Consider the following 16,762-nt stretch of genomic DNA (forward strand, 5'->3'; position numbering starts at 1 on the left):
TATACCAATGTGATATTTTAGGTTTTTCTTTTTAATAAATTTACAGACATTGCTAAAATTCTGTTTTCACTTTGTCATTATGGAGTACTGGGTGTAGACAAATGAGAAAAAATGAATCTCAACAACTGTAGAATCAGGCTGCAGCATAACAAAATTGACAAAAGTGGAGGGGGTCTGAATACTTTCTGAATGCACTGTACAGGTTTTTAATTTCATCCAATGTTAAAACACCACTTATGACAATATTTCAAAGGAAGGAGCTGTAGAAATTTTAAAAAATAGATAATACAGTATGTGCTGAGTTAACATGCCAAGATTTTTAAAAGTCTTATTTATGACCTCTATATGCTTTTGATTATTTTTTTTTCATTCCACAGCCACTGGAAGAAAAAGATAGAAGCAGTAACCAAAAGAAACTGAGTTTGAATTCAATTTAATCTGATTAAACATATACAAAGCACAAGTGGAACAATGTTCTTCTAATAAATATTGCACTTGAGAGCATATGGATATGTACAACTTTGCCATTCTTTACATCCAAGGTATTTTTGTCCCGATAAGGTTCAAGATAAAGTTGTGCAGGAAATCTGGTAAACCAACCACTTCCATTATAAATAGGCCATCAGAAGTGTACCACCTGAACACAATTTGCTTTGACAAGAAATGAATATAACTTATCTTACAATTCATTTGTAATGCCAGTGGCTCCCACCCAATGGAAAGGCAAATGGGATAGTGATTTTCAGAGTTCCTCTTTTGCTCAGTTGATTGGATGGGTGATGTTGGAATGAGGAGATTGGAAAAGGATATAATTTGGCGACCACCAAATCTTCCTCTTGTATAGATAGTTCAAATTTATAATGTCCCATTCCCCTACTTCTAAATTCTAAAATACATTGCTATCAAGTTAACAATAACTGGGTGGAAAAGTATGCAGTCGGAAATTGTGCTGTGAAAGTTACTTTCCTTTATAACCAGCTCCTCAAGCTGTACACAGCCTTACAGATTCCAATCGATTTAGTACTCAGGGCAAACGTCATCCAATTTCCAACTGTCATTGTCCCTGGTGCTGTGAATAGTTTCAATGGCCTCTGTGGGTGATCATACTCCATCTCTCTTTGCAAATTTTACTTGTTACGGAGTAGGACATTTACAATAAGACATTAGGACTGTAAAGGGACTTTAAAGCCCTGCCGCTGCGTCCGCCATAGAGCGGAACGCGTCCTGCTCTATGGTAGACACGGCGACAGGGCTTTAAAAAATAAAAAATGAAGTGGCAGCCCGCACGCCAGCAGAGGTGGTTAAAACACACAAACACGCAAATTAATTACAATAATACAAATTACAATTACTTACAAATTACAATAATTTTGAATTCCTCCCTCCGACCCACATACCTTTTCCAGCTGTTTCATAGAGGATTTCAACTCTGCTCTTGTCTGCCATGATGAAAATGTAAAAAGGCCAGAGCTGCTGAAGTCAGGCTGGGTTAGCTGCTGCCAGAGCATGGATGACTCTGCTTAACTATTTTTAAAAAGCCTCTAAAAAAGTGCCCTCTACAGGAGGATGCGAGAGAACCACTTGCCTCATCTACATAAGGAATTTTTCGGCTTTTAATCCTTGCTTAACTCTGCTCGAGTGATCATAAAGATAGACTAAATGAGGCACGTGGTTCTCTCGCCTCCTCCTGCAGAGGGCACTTTTTAAAGAGGCGTTTTTAAACAGTTAAGCACTAAGCAGTCATCCACTGTGACTCTAGCAGCAACTACCTCAGCCTTTTTCCTTTTAATTTTTTTTCTTTTCATAATGACAGTGGCGAGGGCCTGCCTCCCCTGACTGCACGTCACTGCACTACAGAGCCCTTTTCTTTATAAAGCTAACACTGCTTACCCTACAGTTTCCCTCTTTCCATTGTTATTATTTAGTGAGTGAGAATTTTGGATCCATTACAACAATTGGGAGAAATTGCATGTTCAGTTGTTGAAAAATAGTCGCTGGTCTGGATACTCTTTCAATCAATAGAGTATTTATATCCTGTACATCCTTAACTGTTGTATTGGTTTTTTTTTTAATTGAAATTTTTAGAAAAAATAACTTTTACAAATGTTTACACCCCCCCCCCCCGCCCTCCCCACCCGAACAAATACAGGGTATAAATCTTTAACAAAAATGTTCTAAAATAAACTTAAAGAAAGTTAGTATCATCTTTCATTTGAGCTTTAACTTCTCTTTGCTAGGCTAACACTAAACATATTATATCATTCCTTGTTTCTTCAATCATCTGGAATTTCTTAGTCCCATATTTATTTTGAGTATAGTCAATCCATATTCTCCACTCCAGTTTATATCTCTCATTTGAGTGATCCTTGAGATATGCTGATATTTTAGCCATCTCTGTTAGGTTTGTTACTTTTAATGTCCATTCTTGAATAGTAGGCAAATCTTCCTTCTTCCGGTATTGCGCCACCAACAGTCTTGCTGCCGTTATTAAATACAAAATCAAGTTAGTCTCTATAACCGTACAATCAGTAATTATACCTAGCAAGAATAACTGAGAGGTAAACTTCATCCTTTCTTAAAGAACATTTTGCATAATATATGCAACATTTTGCATATTTTTATGCAACATTTGGCATATTTTTAACCAAAATACTTTTACCTTTTTACAAGTCCACCATATATGGTAATATGTAGCATTGAGATAATCACATCTCCAGCATTTAGGTTGTAAATTCGGATACATACAGGCCAGTTTTTTAGGATCTAAATGCCATCTATAAAACATCTTGTAAAAGTTTTCTCTCATATTTTGGGCTTATGTAAATTTTACATTTCTTACCCATATCTTTTCCCATGTATGCAACATTATTGGTTCTTCAAAATTTTGTGCCCACTTTATCATACAGTCTTTCACTAATTCTGTTTCCGAATCCATTTCTATTAATACATTATATAGTCTCTTTATATGCATCCCTAATTTGTTTTAGTAAATTATCCTCATTTTGCATAAAACCAATTTTTTGATCTTTTTTCCATCTGGCCTGTAATTGCCGATACTGAAACCATGTTTGAATTACCTTTTCCTCTTTTAGTACATTCAAGGGTTTTAATTGTAATACACTTCTTTCTAAGGTGAGAAGCTGTCTGTATGTAGTTACATCCTGTTTTTGTACTATATTTAGCAATAGCAGTTAGGCTTATATACCGCTTCATAGGGCTTTCAGCCCTCTCTAAGCGGTTTACAGAGTCAGCATATTGCCCCCAACAACAATCTCAGTCCTCATTTTACCCACCTCGGAAGGATGGAAGGCTGAGTCAACCTTGAGCCTGGTGGGATTTGAACAGCCAAACTGCTGAACTGCAGTCAGCTGAAGTAGCCTGCAGTGCTGCATTTAACCACTGCGCCACCTCGGCTCATTTATGTTCTCTATTGCATGTCTAGGAATTGCCCACATAGGTATCATTTATGTTATATTAATAATAATAAGACAAATAATAAATAATATTGATATTTTTTCCAGACCCGCAATAGAGCATTCATTAAAATATGACTTTTAAAATTCTTATCCATCTTTTTGTCATATAGCAAGCATGCCAATCATATACCAAATCATGCCCTTCGATATTAAATATTCTATCATCTGTTAAGTTAATCCAATCACTGATTACTGATGAAACTACTGCTTCATAATATAGTTTTAGATTTGGCAATTTCAAACCTCGTCTCTCACGTACATCTTGCATTATTTTTAAATTTATTCTCGGCTTCTTCCCTGCCCAAACAAATTTGTTAATACCCTTCTGCCATTCTAGCATAGTTTGCATCTTTTTAAAGTATTGGTATCATTTGAAAAAGAAATAAAAATTTAGGCAAGACATTCATTTTCACTGCTGCTATTCTTCCCAACAAGGATAATTGTAATTTTTCCCAATTTTTCATCTCTGTCTGTATGCTATGCCATAATGGCTCATAATTGTACTTATATAGTTTCCCATTTGAGGTTGAGATTTAGACTCCTAAAAAATATGGAACGCTTCACGAATTTGCGTATCATCCTTGCGCAGGGGCCATGCCAATCTTCTCTATATCGTTCCAACTTTAGTATATGTGCTGCCAAAGCAAGCCTCTTGAATATTGTATTCGAGGTTCGAGGTTCATTTTATTCGCGGCGGGACTCAGGGCGGCAAACAAACCCAAAGGAGGGGAAGGGAAACACAAAAACTACAACGAAAAAAACAGGGAATTTAAAACAACCAACAGCCACACGATTCGAGAGGGGAAGGGAACTCATCGACCGCAGGACTGCCGACACAGCCAGGTTTTAACAGCTTTTCGGAAGGCCTGGAGAGAGGTGAGGGTCCGAATCTCTGCGGGGAGCTCGTTCCAAAGGGCCGGAGCCGCCACAGAGAAGGCCCTCCCCCGGGTAGTAGTCAGATGACATTGGCTAGTAGACGGAACCTGGAGGAGGCCTAATCTGTGTGATCTAATGGGCCTTTGGGAGGTAATTGTCAGCAGGTGGTATTGTTAAGGTTTTTTCCTGAGTAAATGTTGAATGTTTAACTTCACATCGTATTGTCTTCCCAAACCACAGTTCTTTTGGTTTTAAGGATATATAACTAACAAAATAACATAAGTGATCTTCTCCAATCTCAATATTCCTGGGATTGATATTTTCAGATATTTGTCTCCATTCTTGGTACCATCTGACTTGTATGTCACGAGGTGCAAATTGTGATATAGAAATTTCAAGGCGGATATTCTGAGGATCTCGGCTCGCCTTTATTTCAGTCAAAACAGGCCGTTTGACTAAAAGAGAAGGAAAAAAAACTAAGCATAAATGACAATGCAAATATGTTTCCAGACCTTGATTTATTATGAATAACGCAAGAGCAATATTTAATGCAAGAAAATACTGTAAGGATTGATCCTCTGGAGTCTTGCATAACGGAACTATTGCATGACACCACTGCAGAAGACCAATTGCACAATTTTTACCAACTACAAAGTGAAGACACTTTCTGCACCATTTGCAACAAAACCCAATGAATGGAAATCATGTCTGCACCCTTCTCTATGACAGACAGTTTAAGCTGGACATAACAAATCTTTTTGTTGTTTTTGTTAATTTCTCAATTTTTATTTTACTGAAAACATTAAAATACAAACTCCAAAAGAAAGAAAATATACAAAAGCAAAATAAAGCTAAACAAGACCACTCCCAAAAAGTACAAAAAGACAAAGCAAACCTATATATCTTGTGGTTTATTCTACAGTTTTCTTGTGTGTTTCCAGCACTTGGTTGAAATCCAGTAACAGCATTGCATATGATATATAGGCATCAGAAGTGAAAGGCAAATGTGTGTATGTGTTGTGATGTGAAATTAAAGTATGAAAGGACAGGGTTTTTGTTGTGTCATCATGTTTCATCATTGTGGTTGGAAATGGATGTCTATGTATCTTATTGGTAAAATAGATAATCTTATCCCATAAATATTTCCCACATGCAATGCAAAGCCAGGGGTGTCCAGGCAGCATGGTCAAAGAAGAAACTGAGATGATGACGAGTACCTCTGCTCCCAGAGATGTTACATCTGGGCTCTGGCTTAATTCCTGGTATCCATAGCACAAAGGACACAACAAGATACACAACAGTGCTACAGACAGGAAGATTTTCTTTGAAGTAACATTACAGGTGTAGCTGATAGGAAATAGGGATGTGCCATATTCCTCACCTGTTAAATTCTACTACTTTTAATAAAGCCTAAAAAGGATAAACAGAACCCAACTTCATCAATTAACATCAGAAGACAACTAAATAAATAAATAAAAATTGGTACATACCTGGAAGTTTTAAATACACTTCTCTTATAATAGGCTTTGTCAATCTTGCATGGTTCACTATGAAACAAATAGCCTTATCACAAACTAAATCAGTAGCTGTTAGTGTAAACACGGAAGTTAATTTGCAACAGGCCTTGTCGAAATGTTCTTTGACCTCATTGTTCTTTGGTGAATAATCTCCCAGGAGCCACTGAGTAGAAATTTCATTAGGATAGAAATCTGTGACATCACAACTTAAATTTACACTTTGTCCATAATCAGCATCACTTGGTTCAATAACAATATTTGAAAGTTTGGGAAAGTCTATAAATGTGACAAGACAGAGAAATCAACATTAGACAAGGAATCACTGTTAAACGCAAACAATATCCTAATATACACAGCATCAAATGAGTTAAGAATAATTTTTAACATTATATTGTTACCACAAGAAAGGAGGAATCACTGTTCAATGAGAATTTGTGCTGTTACAATAGATTAACAGCACTATTTCACATAGAGCAGTGCTCATACATGAAATCAGCTCTCAAATTATTTAGACAAGTAGCAATTATTTCTGTTTCTCTGCTTCTTGTGTACATGTGTTAGTCATGCAGTGAGATACCAGTGCTTCTCACTATTTGGTTTGTTTGCACACGTTAATCCATAGCATGTTACTGTATTCTGATGTGAACTTAGAAGTAAAATGTATGTAACAATGCCACAAAGTTTGTTTATCTATCTATCTATCTATCTATCTTTCTTTCTTTCTTTCAAGACAACTAGTTCCTAATTATGACAGTCGCAGAGACGCAGGATGATGTGATCACATTTTGTGACAAGCAAAGTTAATGGGAAATCCAGATAACCAGATTACTACCTTAACAACTGTCTATGGAGATTCTCAATCATCCAGGTCATGGTTGTCCCAAAGTTGCTTTTTTCAAGAGGCAACTGGACTTTCTGGTTTTTCTTTTAAGGCACTTCACATCTCATCCAAGAAGCTTCCTCTGCTCTGACTGGATGGTGGGAAACAGGAGGTCCAGTCAGACCTGAATCCAGTCAGAGCTGAAGAAGCTTCTTGGATGAGAGGCAAAAGGTCTTCAAAGAAAAACCAGAAAGTCCAGTTGCTTCTTGAAAAAAGCACCTTTGGGACAACCATGGCCTGGATGACTGAGAACCTCCATAGACACTCCAAGGGACATAGATTATTTTATAGCAATGATAACAATCACCTTTCAGCATGACTTTATATCCCTTCCGTGCAATTTGCTTGCAATGATTTATTTCAACAAAGAATTCCAATTCATGATCTTCTGCGCTGGGTGTAAAGGTTATTTCACTTGTCCTGGAGTACAGCTTTGACATTCTGTCCAACTGTGGCTCCCCTGTTTTAACTTCAGCACCCAAGAGCTCTTCAAAGCCCTTTCTCCAATAAATGTCACACTCAGGTGGATGGTATTCTGTCAATAAGCAACTCAATGTGATGGGTTTTCCACACTCAGGAACAGGGGGCTTACATTCAATTTTGTCAACTTTGGGGGCCACAACTGTAAATAAAGCACAACAGCAAATAACAGAGTTAGTAATCAGTACAGAGTTGTGAATTCAAACCACAAACTTCTCTTCCCACATGACTATTTAGGTTACACAACTAAGTGCCAAAGTCATCATCCAAACACAATAAAATGCCAAAGGTATATAAATTACAAATCTGAAAAATGAAGCAGAAAATGGCCTCAATGATAACGTAATACCAATGAAGATTTCTAAATTGGTGTGGAAATAGATTTTCAGTTGCTCATGTAATATTCCATTTATGCACTAAAAAAAGAGATCCTGTAATCCGCACATAGATGCAACTGAAGCTATTAGCATGTATTTCCCCATTTTGCACATCCAACTTCCAGCTATTTGGCAGTGGCAAGTGTTACATGAAGCCTCACCATCAAAGAGTAACCTACTCAGCAATATCCCTTTCTACTTCAGAAGAATATTGCATGAAAGAACTTAGTTGATTTCAGATACCAAAGTCAAACCCTGGCCTGACAGCATATATGTCTTCCCCTTCTACTACCAGGTTGGTCCTTGTAATGGTTCAGGATTCCACTATAGGTATTTATGGCTTTCAGAAATTTAACATCTGCCCAATTGTATAGGAAGGAGGGAGGGATTCTGTCATCTCCTAAATATCAATAGTTGTATATTTATTATAGTTGTATTTATTATACACATATAGTAAGAGGAGTCTTATTCTGAGATGTATGGAATATTATTCTGAGAAAATAAAATTTAATTGAATTCACACCTTGTGGCAATATGGAAAGAGAAGAATTAAAAAATGGAACATCAAGAGAAAACGTACAATTAATACAATAGTAGTAAAACTTTAGAAGTGTCAGTTGAGTGGGATTACATCAGAGGAACAGGATTTATTTGTTTTTTTATTTTTACTTTTTTGCAAAAAGGAGTTGCACTTTATTGGAACTACTCTGTAACTTAGCCCTTAAGAGTGAAACATGCAATGTACAATATAGGATAATAAAAAATTGTACTTTTTCTGCTCCACTTACCCACAGGGTTCATCTGCCATACAGATTCTTTATACGCTTGTGGTCCTTGAAGCTTAGCTCTGCAGACAAACCTCTTTCCAGAATCTTCCACTTGGGGGCAATAGTGGATCTTGCTGATGCAAAAGTAAAGCCCATCAGTACCTTTTGTGGGTGGAGTTGAAAAGGAACTGTCTACAATTCCATCATCATTAGTCCAACAGACTTCAAGGGTTTCCGGATAATAAGAATGAATTTTGCAACTAAGAGTGAGCGGTTCATTTGGTCTTGGCACATTTGTGGAACAATGAATTTCATGAAGCTCTGGTAAGGCTAGGAAGAAAACCAAAAAGATTTCAATTCAAGCAGCAAAAATGTGATGTGCAGAGATATGCCCAAATAATAGTGAAGAGGCTTCAAAGCCAATGCATGAATCCCCAAAGCTTTAATGACGTCTCTTACCATTTTTCCTTACCCATGTATCCATAGCTATTTATTCACACATAGCAAGGGAGGACAAGGCCAAACTCATTTGCTAAGGACCCTCTGATTGTAGAAAAATCACTGTCAGTTGAAATGTCAAAAGTGTCTTGTTTGGATACATCATCTCTGACCAACAAATTGTTTCTTTATGGTGCCAAATAGAAGGATAAATTAGTGTCCTAGTTATCATTTGTGTTTGGCTGCCATTATATACTTAAAAGGGTTAAACGTCCTCCTTTGGGACTATCCATGCTAAATAACCACAGTGCTGTTTCCACTATAAAGTTCTATTCTTCTCTACACACATATGGGGAGATAGATAATGTAATTACCCTGTTTTGCCAAAGAGTGAACTATATTTAGTCTTGGCAGATATTTCACAAATATGGATTGTAGTCTAAGATATCTGCTGGGACAATGGCTGGACCAAAATTAGCTAAGTCTCCTCTATTTTCATACATTTTGAAACTTAGCAGTTCTCTTATAAACCATAAAATAACTTTAAAATTTCAACATCATTAAGTACCCTGCCATAATCCTCACTTACCTATGACTTTAAATGATTTTGTTTTAGTACACAATCCATCCTGAAAGCCCTCATGTTTAATTTCTAATAAAAGTTGAAATTCCTCCAGCTTCTGTATGTCTGGATTCAGGCAGATTTTCCACTCAAAGTCATAATAATTTTTTGGTTTTAATTTCAACTCTGGATAAGCTTTAAACATATCCTCCAAGTTCCCGAGGAGAGGAGAATTTTCAGCATCTTCCGTAGGTTCTTCAACTGATGTCGTAGGCCAAGAGGCTATTTTCTGTTTTGTTTTCTGAGGTTCAGTCACTAAGAAGAGGTCTACCTGCAAAGGCTTGGGTCGAAAGTGTGAAATCAAGCATTGCAACTGTGTTTCTTCCAAATGCTTCAGTTCCTCACTTCCAACCATTTCCACAAATGGTGCATCTATTAAGAAAAATAAGGGAAAATGGAAACTCTATTGCTTGAAATGTTGCAGCAATATTTTAGGATTATTCTTTCAAGATTGTACAAACCATTCTATTCTTAAAAACAGTTATATGCCTGTTCTGGCTCAGGAGGGAGATAAAAGACTGATATACATTTATGGGGAGATAAATTAAAAAATCTGATTGTTGGGTTCTCTGGCTTTATTTTCACTTTCACCAAGAATTCCATGCATCACTCTCTTTAACACGGGATGGAGGGAGCAGAGAGGAGGTGAGTTCACATGAATGGCCATACCAGGAAGTTTACTATATCTGCTAAAAAAAAATTGTACTCGTGTTCTGCACAGGTACTAGAGTTTTGTTCCAGTTGATAATTGGATTTCTTTTAGTTTAGTTTCTTTAGTTTCTTCAGTTTAATGCTGTTCTGGAAAACGATGTCTAAAAAGATTATATAGGAAATCCTTATTTAGTGATTGCCCTGTTTAGTGATCATTTACAGTTGCAATACTAATAAGAAAATAATGTAACCAGTTCTTGCATATATGATCTTCAGAGGTCTATAAAGCAAAAGGAAGGATGAAGTAAGATGCCATTTTACTTAGTGAGTGCTTCACTTAATGGCTGAGTTACCAGACCCAATTGTGATCACTAAATAAGGATTGCCTGTAATTTGATAGGTGCAACAATATTGCTTATATTTAATCTATTTTCCATTTTCTCTGGTTGGTCTTTCCTTCTGTGTGGCTGTTCTCTGGGAGTTTTCCAGTAATTAAATTTTAAAAGTAACTTTCACAAATATAAACTTTGGCTGAAATTTTATATACAAATGATGGTATTGATAAGACATATTTAGAATGACTTACGTTTCTTTAAAAAGTCAATGTACAGCAGCAATCCAACTAGAAGAAACGAAATCAGAAAACATAAAACCAGCCCAATTGTTAACGGAGTAGTCGAATAAGGTTCTGTAGAAAGACAAAAAAAAAAAATAACTTATGTTATTTCTGATATACTCAAAATATTTATTGCTCTTGTTGCTTTTGATAAGTAAGCATTTTACATGTAATTTCATAATAAGAAACAAACAATGCTGATACAGGGTATTCTGTCATAAGCAAAACATTAAGTCAGGGGTGTCAAACTCAGGGCCCAAGGGGACTCCTGGAAACAATGAAGGACCAGCCCACAATGCCTCTGCCAGCAAAAACAGATGACCCTGCTAAGTCCTTGACTTGTGACCGGCCGCAAGTCCTCAACTTATGATTGACAGTCCGGAACAGCCCAGCCGCGCCTGATTGGCTGAGACGCAGCTGGCTGAGCGTGGGCTGCATAAGCATTCCTATTGGTCGCCCTGCTTGACAGCTCTAGTATAAATAGCTGTCAAGTAGGGCGACGTGCTAAATCGCAGTACATAGTTATTGTTGCTGTTCTACCGAATAAAATAGCTGTTCTCTTGCCTCAGCTGCCTCACGCCTCTTCAATTGTTATCGAACTTAACAGACCCCCACAGGCAGGAGCCCCGAGCTCCATTTTCTCTGGCAGAGGGTTGTAGGAGGCCATCACAGATGAAAATGGAGCTTGGGAGCCCATTTTCACTGGCAAAGTGCTCGGACCACCACAGGTGCCCCTGATATGAGTGATTTTGAGTTGGCCACACCCACACCAGCCCTCCAAGGTAAACACAACCCTGAAGTGGCCCTCAATATCAAGTTTGACACCCCTGCACTAAGTTATGAGAAGCAAGAGAGCTGTTAAATTTTTCATAGTGAGTACCTGTTACTGTTAAAGTTACATTGTAGACTGGAAATCTGGCAAATGACTTATGCTGCACAATACAACTATAGACGTTTCCTTGGTCTTGTGAAGATGGTTGAACTCTCAGTATACTGGTGGTGTTGTAAGTGCCATCACCATTTCTCACAGATCTTCCCAGGATAATATCCTCTGCAAGTATATCTTTATCCGACGTGTGCTTAGAATGCTTTTGCCAAAGAATGACAATGGAATCAGGATAGAATTTATTCACGCTACATGTCAGTGTCTTTACATTTCCGTTTTCAATTTCAAGTTCCTTGGGAGACAGTTGGACAGTTGGTTGAACTATATTGCATTTGAATAAAAATAGAATTGGTTATTGATTTATCTACATATGTTGTATTTTATTTTGCCTTTCAGCCTCCCAAACAGCATTTGTATTTAACATTCAATTGAAATAACACCTAAAGGAAAAAGAAAAAAACACTACAGATTTTCCAAAGACTATGAAGAAGAAAAGAAAGAAAGAAAGAAAGAAAGAAAGAAAGAAAGAGGGAGGAAGGGAGGGAGGGAGGAAGGAAAGGCAAAGTATGAATCAGTGTAGGCATGTGGTAGAAACAATATTATTTTGAAAAGATAGAACAATATGGGGGGACATAATGAAGGGCATAGGTATAAATTAGTTTTAGCCATATTACTTTCTTTTTTATTTTCATTCATTTACAGTAATTTTTTGCATGTTGTTTTTTTTCTTTTCTGTACTTTGCACAGTGTTACTATCCCCAAGGACAGCAGCAGGAGGTATTCTGAGAAGAGACTGCTGACAGAAATGATGATTTTTTTAAAAGTAGCAGCTAGCAGGAAAAACATCGTAATGAGTATAGTATAGTATAAAATTGAAGGACAGAGAGAAGAACAATAATCAGATAAATGAGACTTGAGGCCAGAGAAAGAAAGTGGTTTGTGAAAAGGCTTTGAACAGCCTCCTCTAGCCTAATTCATATGAAAAATGAAATAGGAGGAATGGAAGAAATTCATAATCTGCAAATCTTGTTAATAAAAGTAGCTTTGGGCCTCAAAGTGTTCAGTTCTAAATCTAGTGTACGTCAGCCCTGGGAGCCATCTTTTCTGTTGGAGATTCAGTGCCTGGGAAAACAGGAGGGGGAATTGCATGGAGTGGTGGAGGATTAACAATAACATTTCTTACTTTGAGCATTGGACCTGCATCTGGTTGGAAGTGACTGAGGGTTGTCTCCAGTTGGGATGGTGAATTGATTGGACCTGTGGATGCTGGGGATGTATCTTTGACTTTCTTTTGGGTGGGGAAAACCGGATCTCTCAGATTAGGGTTTTCCCAATTGTGCCAATATGACATCCCCAACAAAATGGAACTTTGAGGAAATTCAAGCCTCAGAGACTTCTTTTGTTGGGGGTGTTACTTGGACCCCTGATTTATACAACTGACAAACAACCACACATGAAAATACAGCACCTCAGGGCCCCTTCCTATCCAAATTTAACTTTAAAATGTAAAAAAAAATGGCAAAGTCACAATGAAGCAGAATCACGAGCAACATTTATAAGTAGAATCTCTTTCTTTTTCTTTAACATGTTACTTTCCAGATTCCTCCAGCTTTTGTTCAGAAGTAGGTCCCTAGTGTTATGTTACTCCAGCCTGTTTTGCCATTTCATTGTTACACCATTCAAATCCCACCAAATATTTTAATTGTTGTGTTGTTTTTCATGTGCCATTATACCTAACTCTTCAGGTACATAATAGCAGAACAGTGACAGACAAGACCAACCAGAGTCCAATGAAGATGGAAGAAAATATGCCTAGATTACCTTAAAACAGCTAATAAATATCTTAGGTTCTTACTGATAACCCAACCTTGCCAACAAGATAGCAGGTAACAAAGGCTCATCATAACTTGTACATCCCTTGCACCTTTTAGCTTGAAGAAAAATTCTTTTTAAACACCTGTAAGGCTAAGAACTACCTACATGTGTCTCATTCTTTGGCTAAAGGCAATATCATGGAGGTATGACATAGAAAATATATTTGTTTAATTCAATTGCATTGCCTTACTGCAACTAATTAGTTGCCCTAATAACAAGGGTTATCAAAAAATCTTTATATTGTCATTAAATAAAATGAGAAACGTGAACAAGAATGGACAATGTTGAGTCTTGGCAATTGCTGGATGAAATCCCCACAATTTTCTTGGCAAGCTTTCAGAAGTGGTTTCCCATTGCTTCCTTCCTAGGGCTGAGACTGGTCCATCTGGCTTTGTGCCTAAAGCAGGACTAGAAGTCACAGTCTCCCGGTTTCTAGCCTCATGCTTTAACCATTACATCACTGGGATTCTTCAGACAATATAAAATGAAGAAATGGGGAGGGACTTTCTTTTGTTTTCTACCTCCCTGTTTTCAGGGTTCCCCTTTCTTACAAGGATCTAGTTGGAGGAGGCCTTCTTCATAAGAGGAAGAGATTTGGAATACAATCTTATGCAATTGACAGTCAGATAAACCTTAATACAGTTTAAGAATTCTAAAAGAATAAGTTTGCTCTCTGGAAAGGTATACCACAACTGTCACTTACCAACTAGATTTAGAATGGTGGCTCCTTCAACTCTATTAGAAGCAAGAATCACAATACACATATATTTGCCCTCTTCATGAAGTTGTATTTGTGGAAGGAAAAGGGTGGCATTTCCATTTTTTAATTGAATTGTATCCAGTCTTGAACCATTTCTATTTGAAGAATGTTTTCCATCAACAACTGAATAAAGTTGTTCTACTTTATTCCCTTCAGGTGTCTCCAAATACCAGAAGAATCTTGTTTTTTTGATATCCAGTTCTGGGGGAGGGTAGTCAGAGATTTTACAGTAAAGTGTCACATTTGTACCCAAGATTGCTGTCTTCTGAGCTGGCATGCTTACTTTCAAGGCTTCTTCACAAAAAAATGGGGGGGAAAATGGATTGCAGATTATTTTGATTAATTACTCTTCTTCTTCCCTTCCCTCCCAGTTCTCACATTTCATAAAGAGTATTTCAAAATAGCAGTGGTGGAATGGCAAGAGACAAAGCAATTAGAGATCATAAAGACTAAGTGGAATATTGACTACTTTTGGAGTAAGCCAGAACTTGGCAAGAGTTACACAATCCAGATGAGACAATTGTGACTGCATAATTACAAGTAAATTACTACAAGGGATAGTTTTTCCTTAGCTAATTACAGTTCAGTTGTGGTCCAGCTAGAATATTTCAATAAGATGTCAATTGCCATCATGCAATAGAGACACAGAAACTCCAATCTGGAGCACCCAGTTCAGGCTTAATAGAATGTCTGAACACAGCCCCTGTGTTCAGAGTCAGAGACCGAGATGGAGCAACTTATAAATTTAAGCCAATAATCAGCAGTTTGTAACATTTCATTTGCAGCCTGTAAATCTTATAATACTCATTTGACTAATCCTTCCCCCTTGTAAAAGGTACACCTGTAAATTAATTTCACTTTGATGAATGAATGTGTTTTTGTCAGATTAGATTTAGGTTTAGATGAGCATAACCACTGAGGTTGTAAATCACGGTTTACAGTTCAGGGTAGACCAGGTTATTGACAGTTTAAACAAGGAGTTAATATAAATAACAGCTCAATAGTAATAGCGAGTTGCGGTCTTTTCAAATTCATACACAGATCCAGAGCGCGGAGTTTAACGAGTAAGACGGCTCGTTCCTGTGCTGAACGAGTTATGGACTTTACTTTTGCTCCGGTCATTTTGCAAAATGCGTCTGCGCCGTCGAGGGCGCACGTCGGAGGAGCGAGGGCGGGTGGCTGTCCCCTGCAGAGACCGATCTCCGACTTAAAGTTGTGTCCACCTGCCTTGCGCGGTCGGTCCCGTTCCTCCTCAAAGGAGCCCCCAGGCCCCCTCCAAGTCTCAACATTTCTCACACTCGACAACTTCTATTGCATTTGCAGTGGTATGTGTGTGTGTGTGAGAGAGAGAGAGAGAGAGGGAGGGAGGGAGGGAGAGAGAGAGAGAGAGGGAGTGGGAGAGGGAGGGAGAGAGAGAATGTAATGTATAGCAGGCGCGGGTCTTCATTTTTGCTTCCTTACCTGCCGACCCAAGAACAAAGCTGAGACACGCCCAGAGGCTAAAGAAAAAGTAAAGTCGCCTTCGAACGGAGTTTGATTCCTGGAAATTTATGTGGAGACATCCAGGCAGTTTTCTCAGCCGGAGACCAAAGTGAGTCGCCATTGCCGCCTTTCGTTTTGATTTCTCAATCTGGACCAGAGTTTTCAGATAATCGCGCTTTAAAGAATAGGCGGAATCGACCCTACAAAGCTCTTTAGATCTCTTGCCTGAACGATCAACTCTCTCTCTCTCTCTCTCTTTAACCTACGTGGCAGGACGATGATCTTTGTCCTGGAAACTTTCATTTTCACTTCTGATCTTCCACTGATTTTCTGTTGCTGAAAAACTGGGAAAGAAAATAGTTACTGATGCCAGTCGCATGCTCAGGCACCTGCTTAGTAAGAGGGAACCAATAGTACACACCCAGATTCTGGAAGTCTTTTAGTTCTCCTTTAAGTGGAAGACTGCTAACAGAGACTCCTCCTGAATTTTTAAAAAAGTAATTTGCATTTAATTAGATTTCAAAACATTTAATGCGCTGAAATTTCCTGTCAGTGAAAACAAGTAATCAGTGGAACCTCCAGTTTCCAGAAGTTGTGGGTGCTCCATTACTGGAGATGTTTAAGAAGAGATTGAACAGCCATGGTATCTCCTGTTGGAGCAGTGGGTTGGACTAGAGCCGCAGTTCTCAACCTATGGGCCGCAACCCCTTTGGGGGTGGAACGACCCTTTCACAGGGGTTACCTAAGACCATCAGAAAATACATATTTTCGATGGTCTTAGCTACCGAGACACAGCTCCTCTATGGTTGGGGGTCACCACAACATGAGGAACTGTATTAAAGGGTTGCGGCATTGGGAAGGTTGAGAACCACTGGACTAGAGGACTTCCAAGGTCCCATCCAACTCTGTTATTCTATGATCTACGTTCTATGTTTTATTGGGATAAAATAGATTTCTCTTTTTAAAAAAGGCAGAGGCTTTATATTCTTGAATAACCTTCAAAGCTCAAAATCTACCCTCCATAATTCCTGCTAACGTGCCTGAATGTAATCAGTTTAG

The 16,762-nt window shown here is 38.0% G+C and overlaps 2 protein-coding genes and 1 non-coding gene across 3 annotated transcripts in view; 1 reads left to right on the top strand and 2 right to left on the bottom strand.

Moving 5' to 3' along the window:
* KCNJ11 (potassium inwardly rectifying channel subfamily J member 11) overlaps positions 1 to 418 on the top strand; it is a 159,906-nt gene extending 159,488 nt beyond the window's left edge. Inside the window, exon 2 of the mRNA XM_087717273.1 lies at positions 378 to 418. The gene's annotated coding sequence lies outside the window, so the exon portion shown is untranslated. The remainder of the gene's footprint in view (positions 1 to 377) is intronic.
* A 3,047-nt stretch (positions 419 to 3,465) lies between these two features.
* Positions 3,466 to 15,950, bottom strand: LOC148049591 (uncharacterized). Its single transcript, XM_087717292.1, has 9 exons — positions 15,683 to 15,950; positions 14,165 to 14,515; positions 11,581 to 11,907; positions 10,671 to 10,772; positions 9,401 to 9,805; positions 8,395 to 8,703; positions 7,057 to 7,371; positions 5,843 to 6,145; positions 3,466 to 4,807 (listed from the first exon to the last, which is right to left on the bottom strand). The coding sequence occupies exons 1-9, from the start codon at positions 15,822 to 15,824 to the stop codon at positions 4,485 to 4,487; spliced, it is 2,577 nt and encodes an 858-aa protein (XP_087573418.1). The 5' UTR covers positions 15,825 to 15,950; the 3' UTR covers positions 3,466 to 4,484.
* Positions 4,021 to 4,123, bottom strand: LOC148049592 (U6 spliceosomal RNA). The gene has a single exon (XR_015695315.1). It is a non-coding gene; the product is annotated as a U6 spliceosomal RNA (small nuclear RNA).
* Positions 15,951 to 16,762: the final 812 nt, after the last annotated feature.

Source organism: Thamnophis sirtalis, unplaced genomic scaffold (assembly GCF_051295495.1).
Source record: "Thamnophis sirtalis isolate CommonGarterSnake01/CBP01778 unplaced genomic scaffold, rThaSir2_p1.2 scaffold_1, whole genome shotgun sequence".
Classification (NCBI taxonomy): Eukaryota; Metazoa; Chordata; class Lepidosauria; order Squamata; family Natricidae; genus Thamnophis; species Thamnophis sirtalis.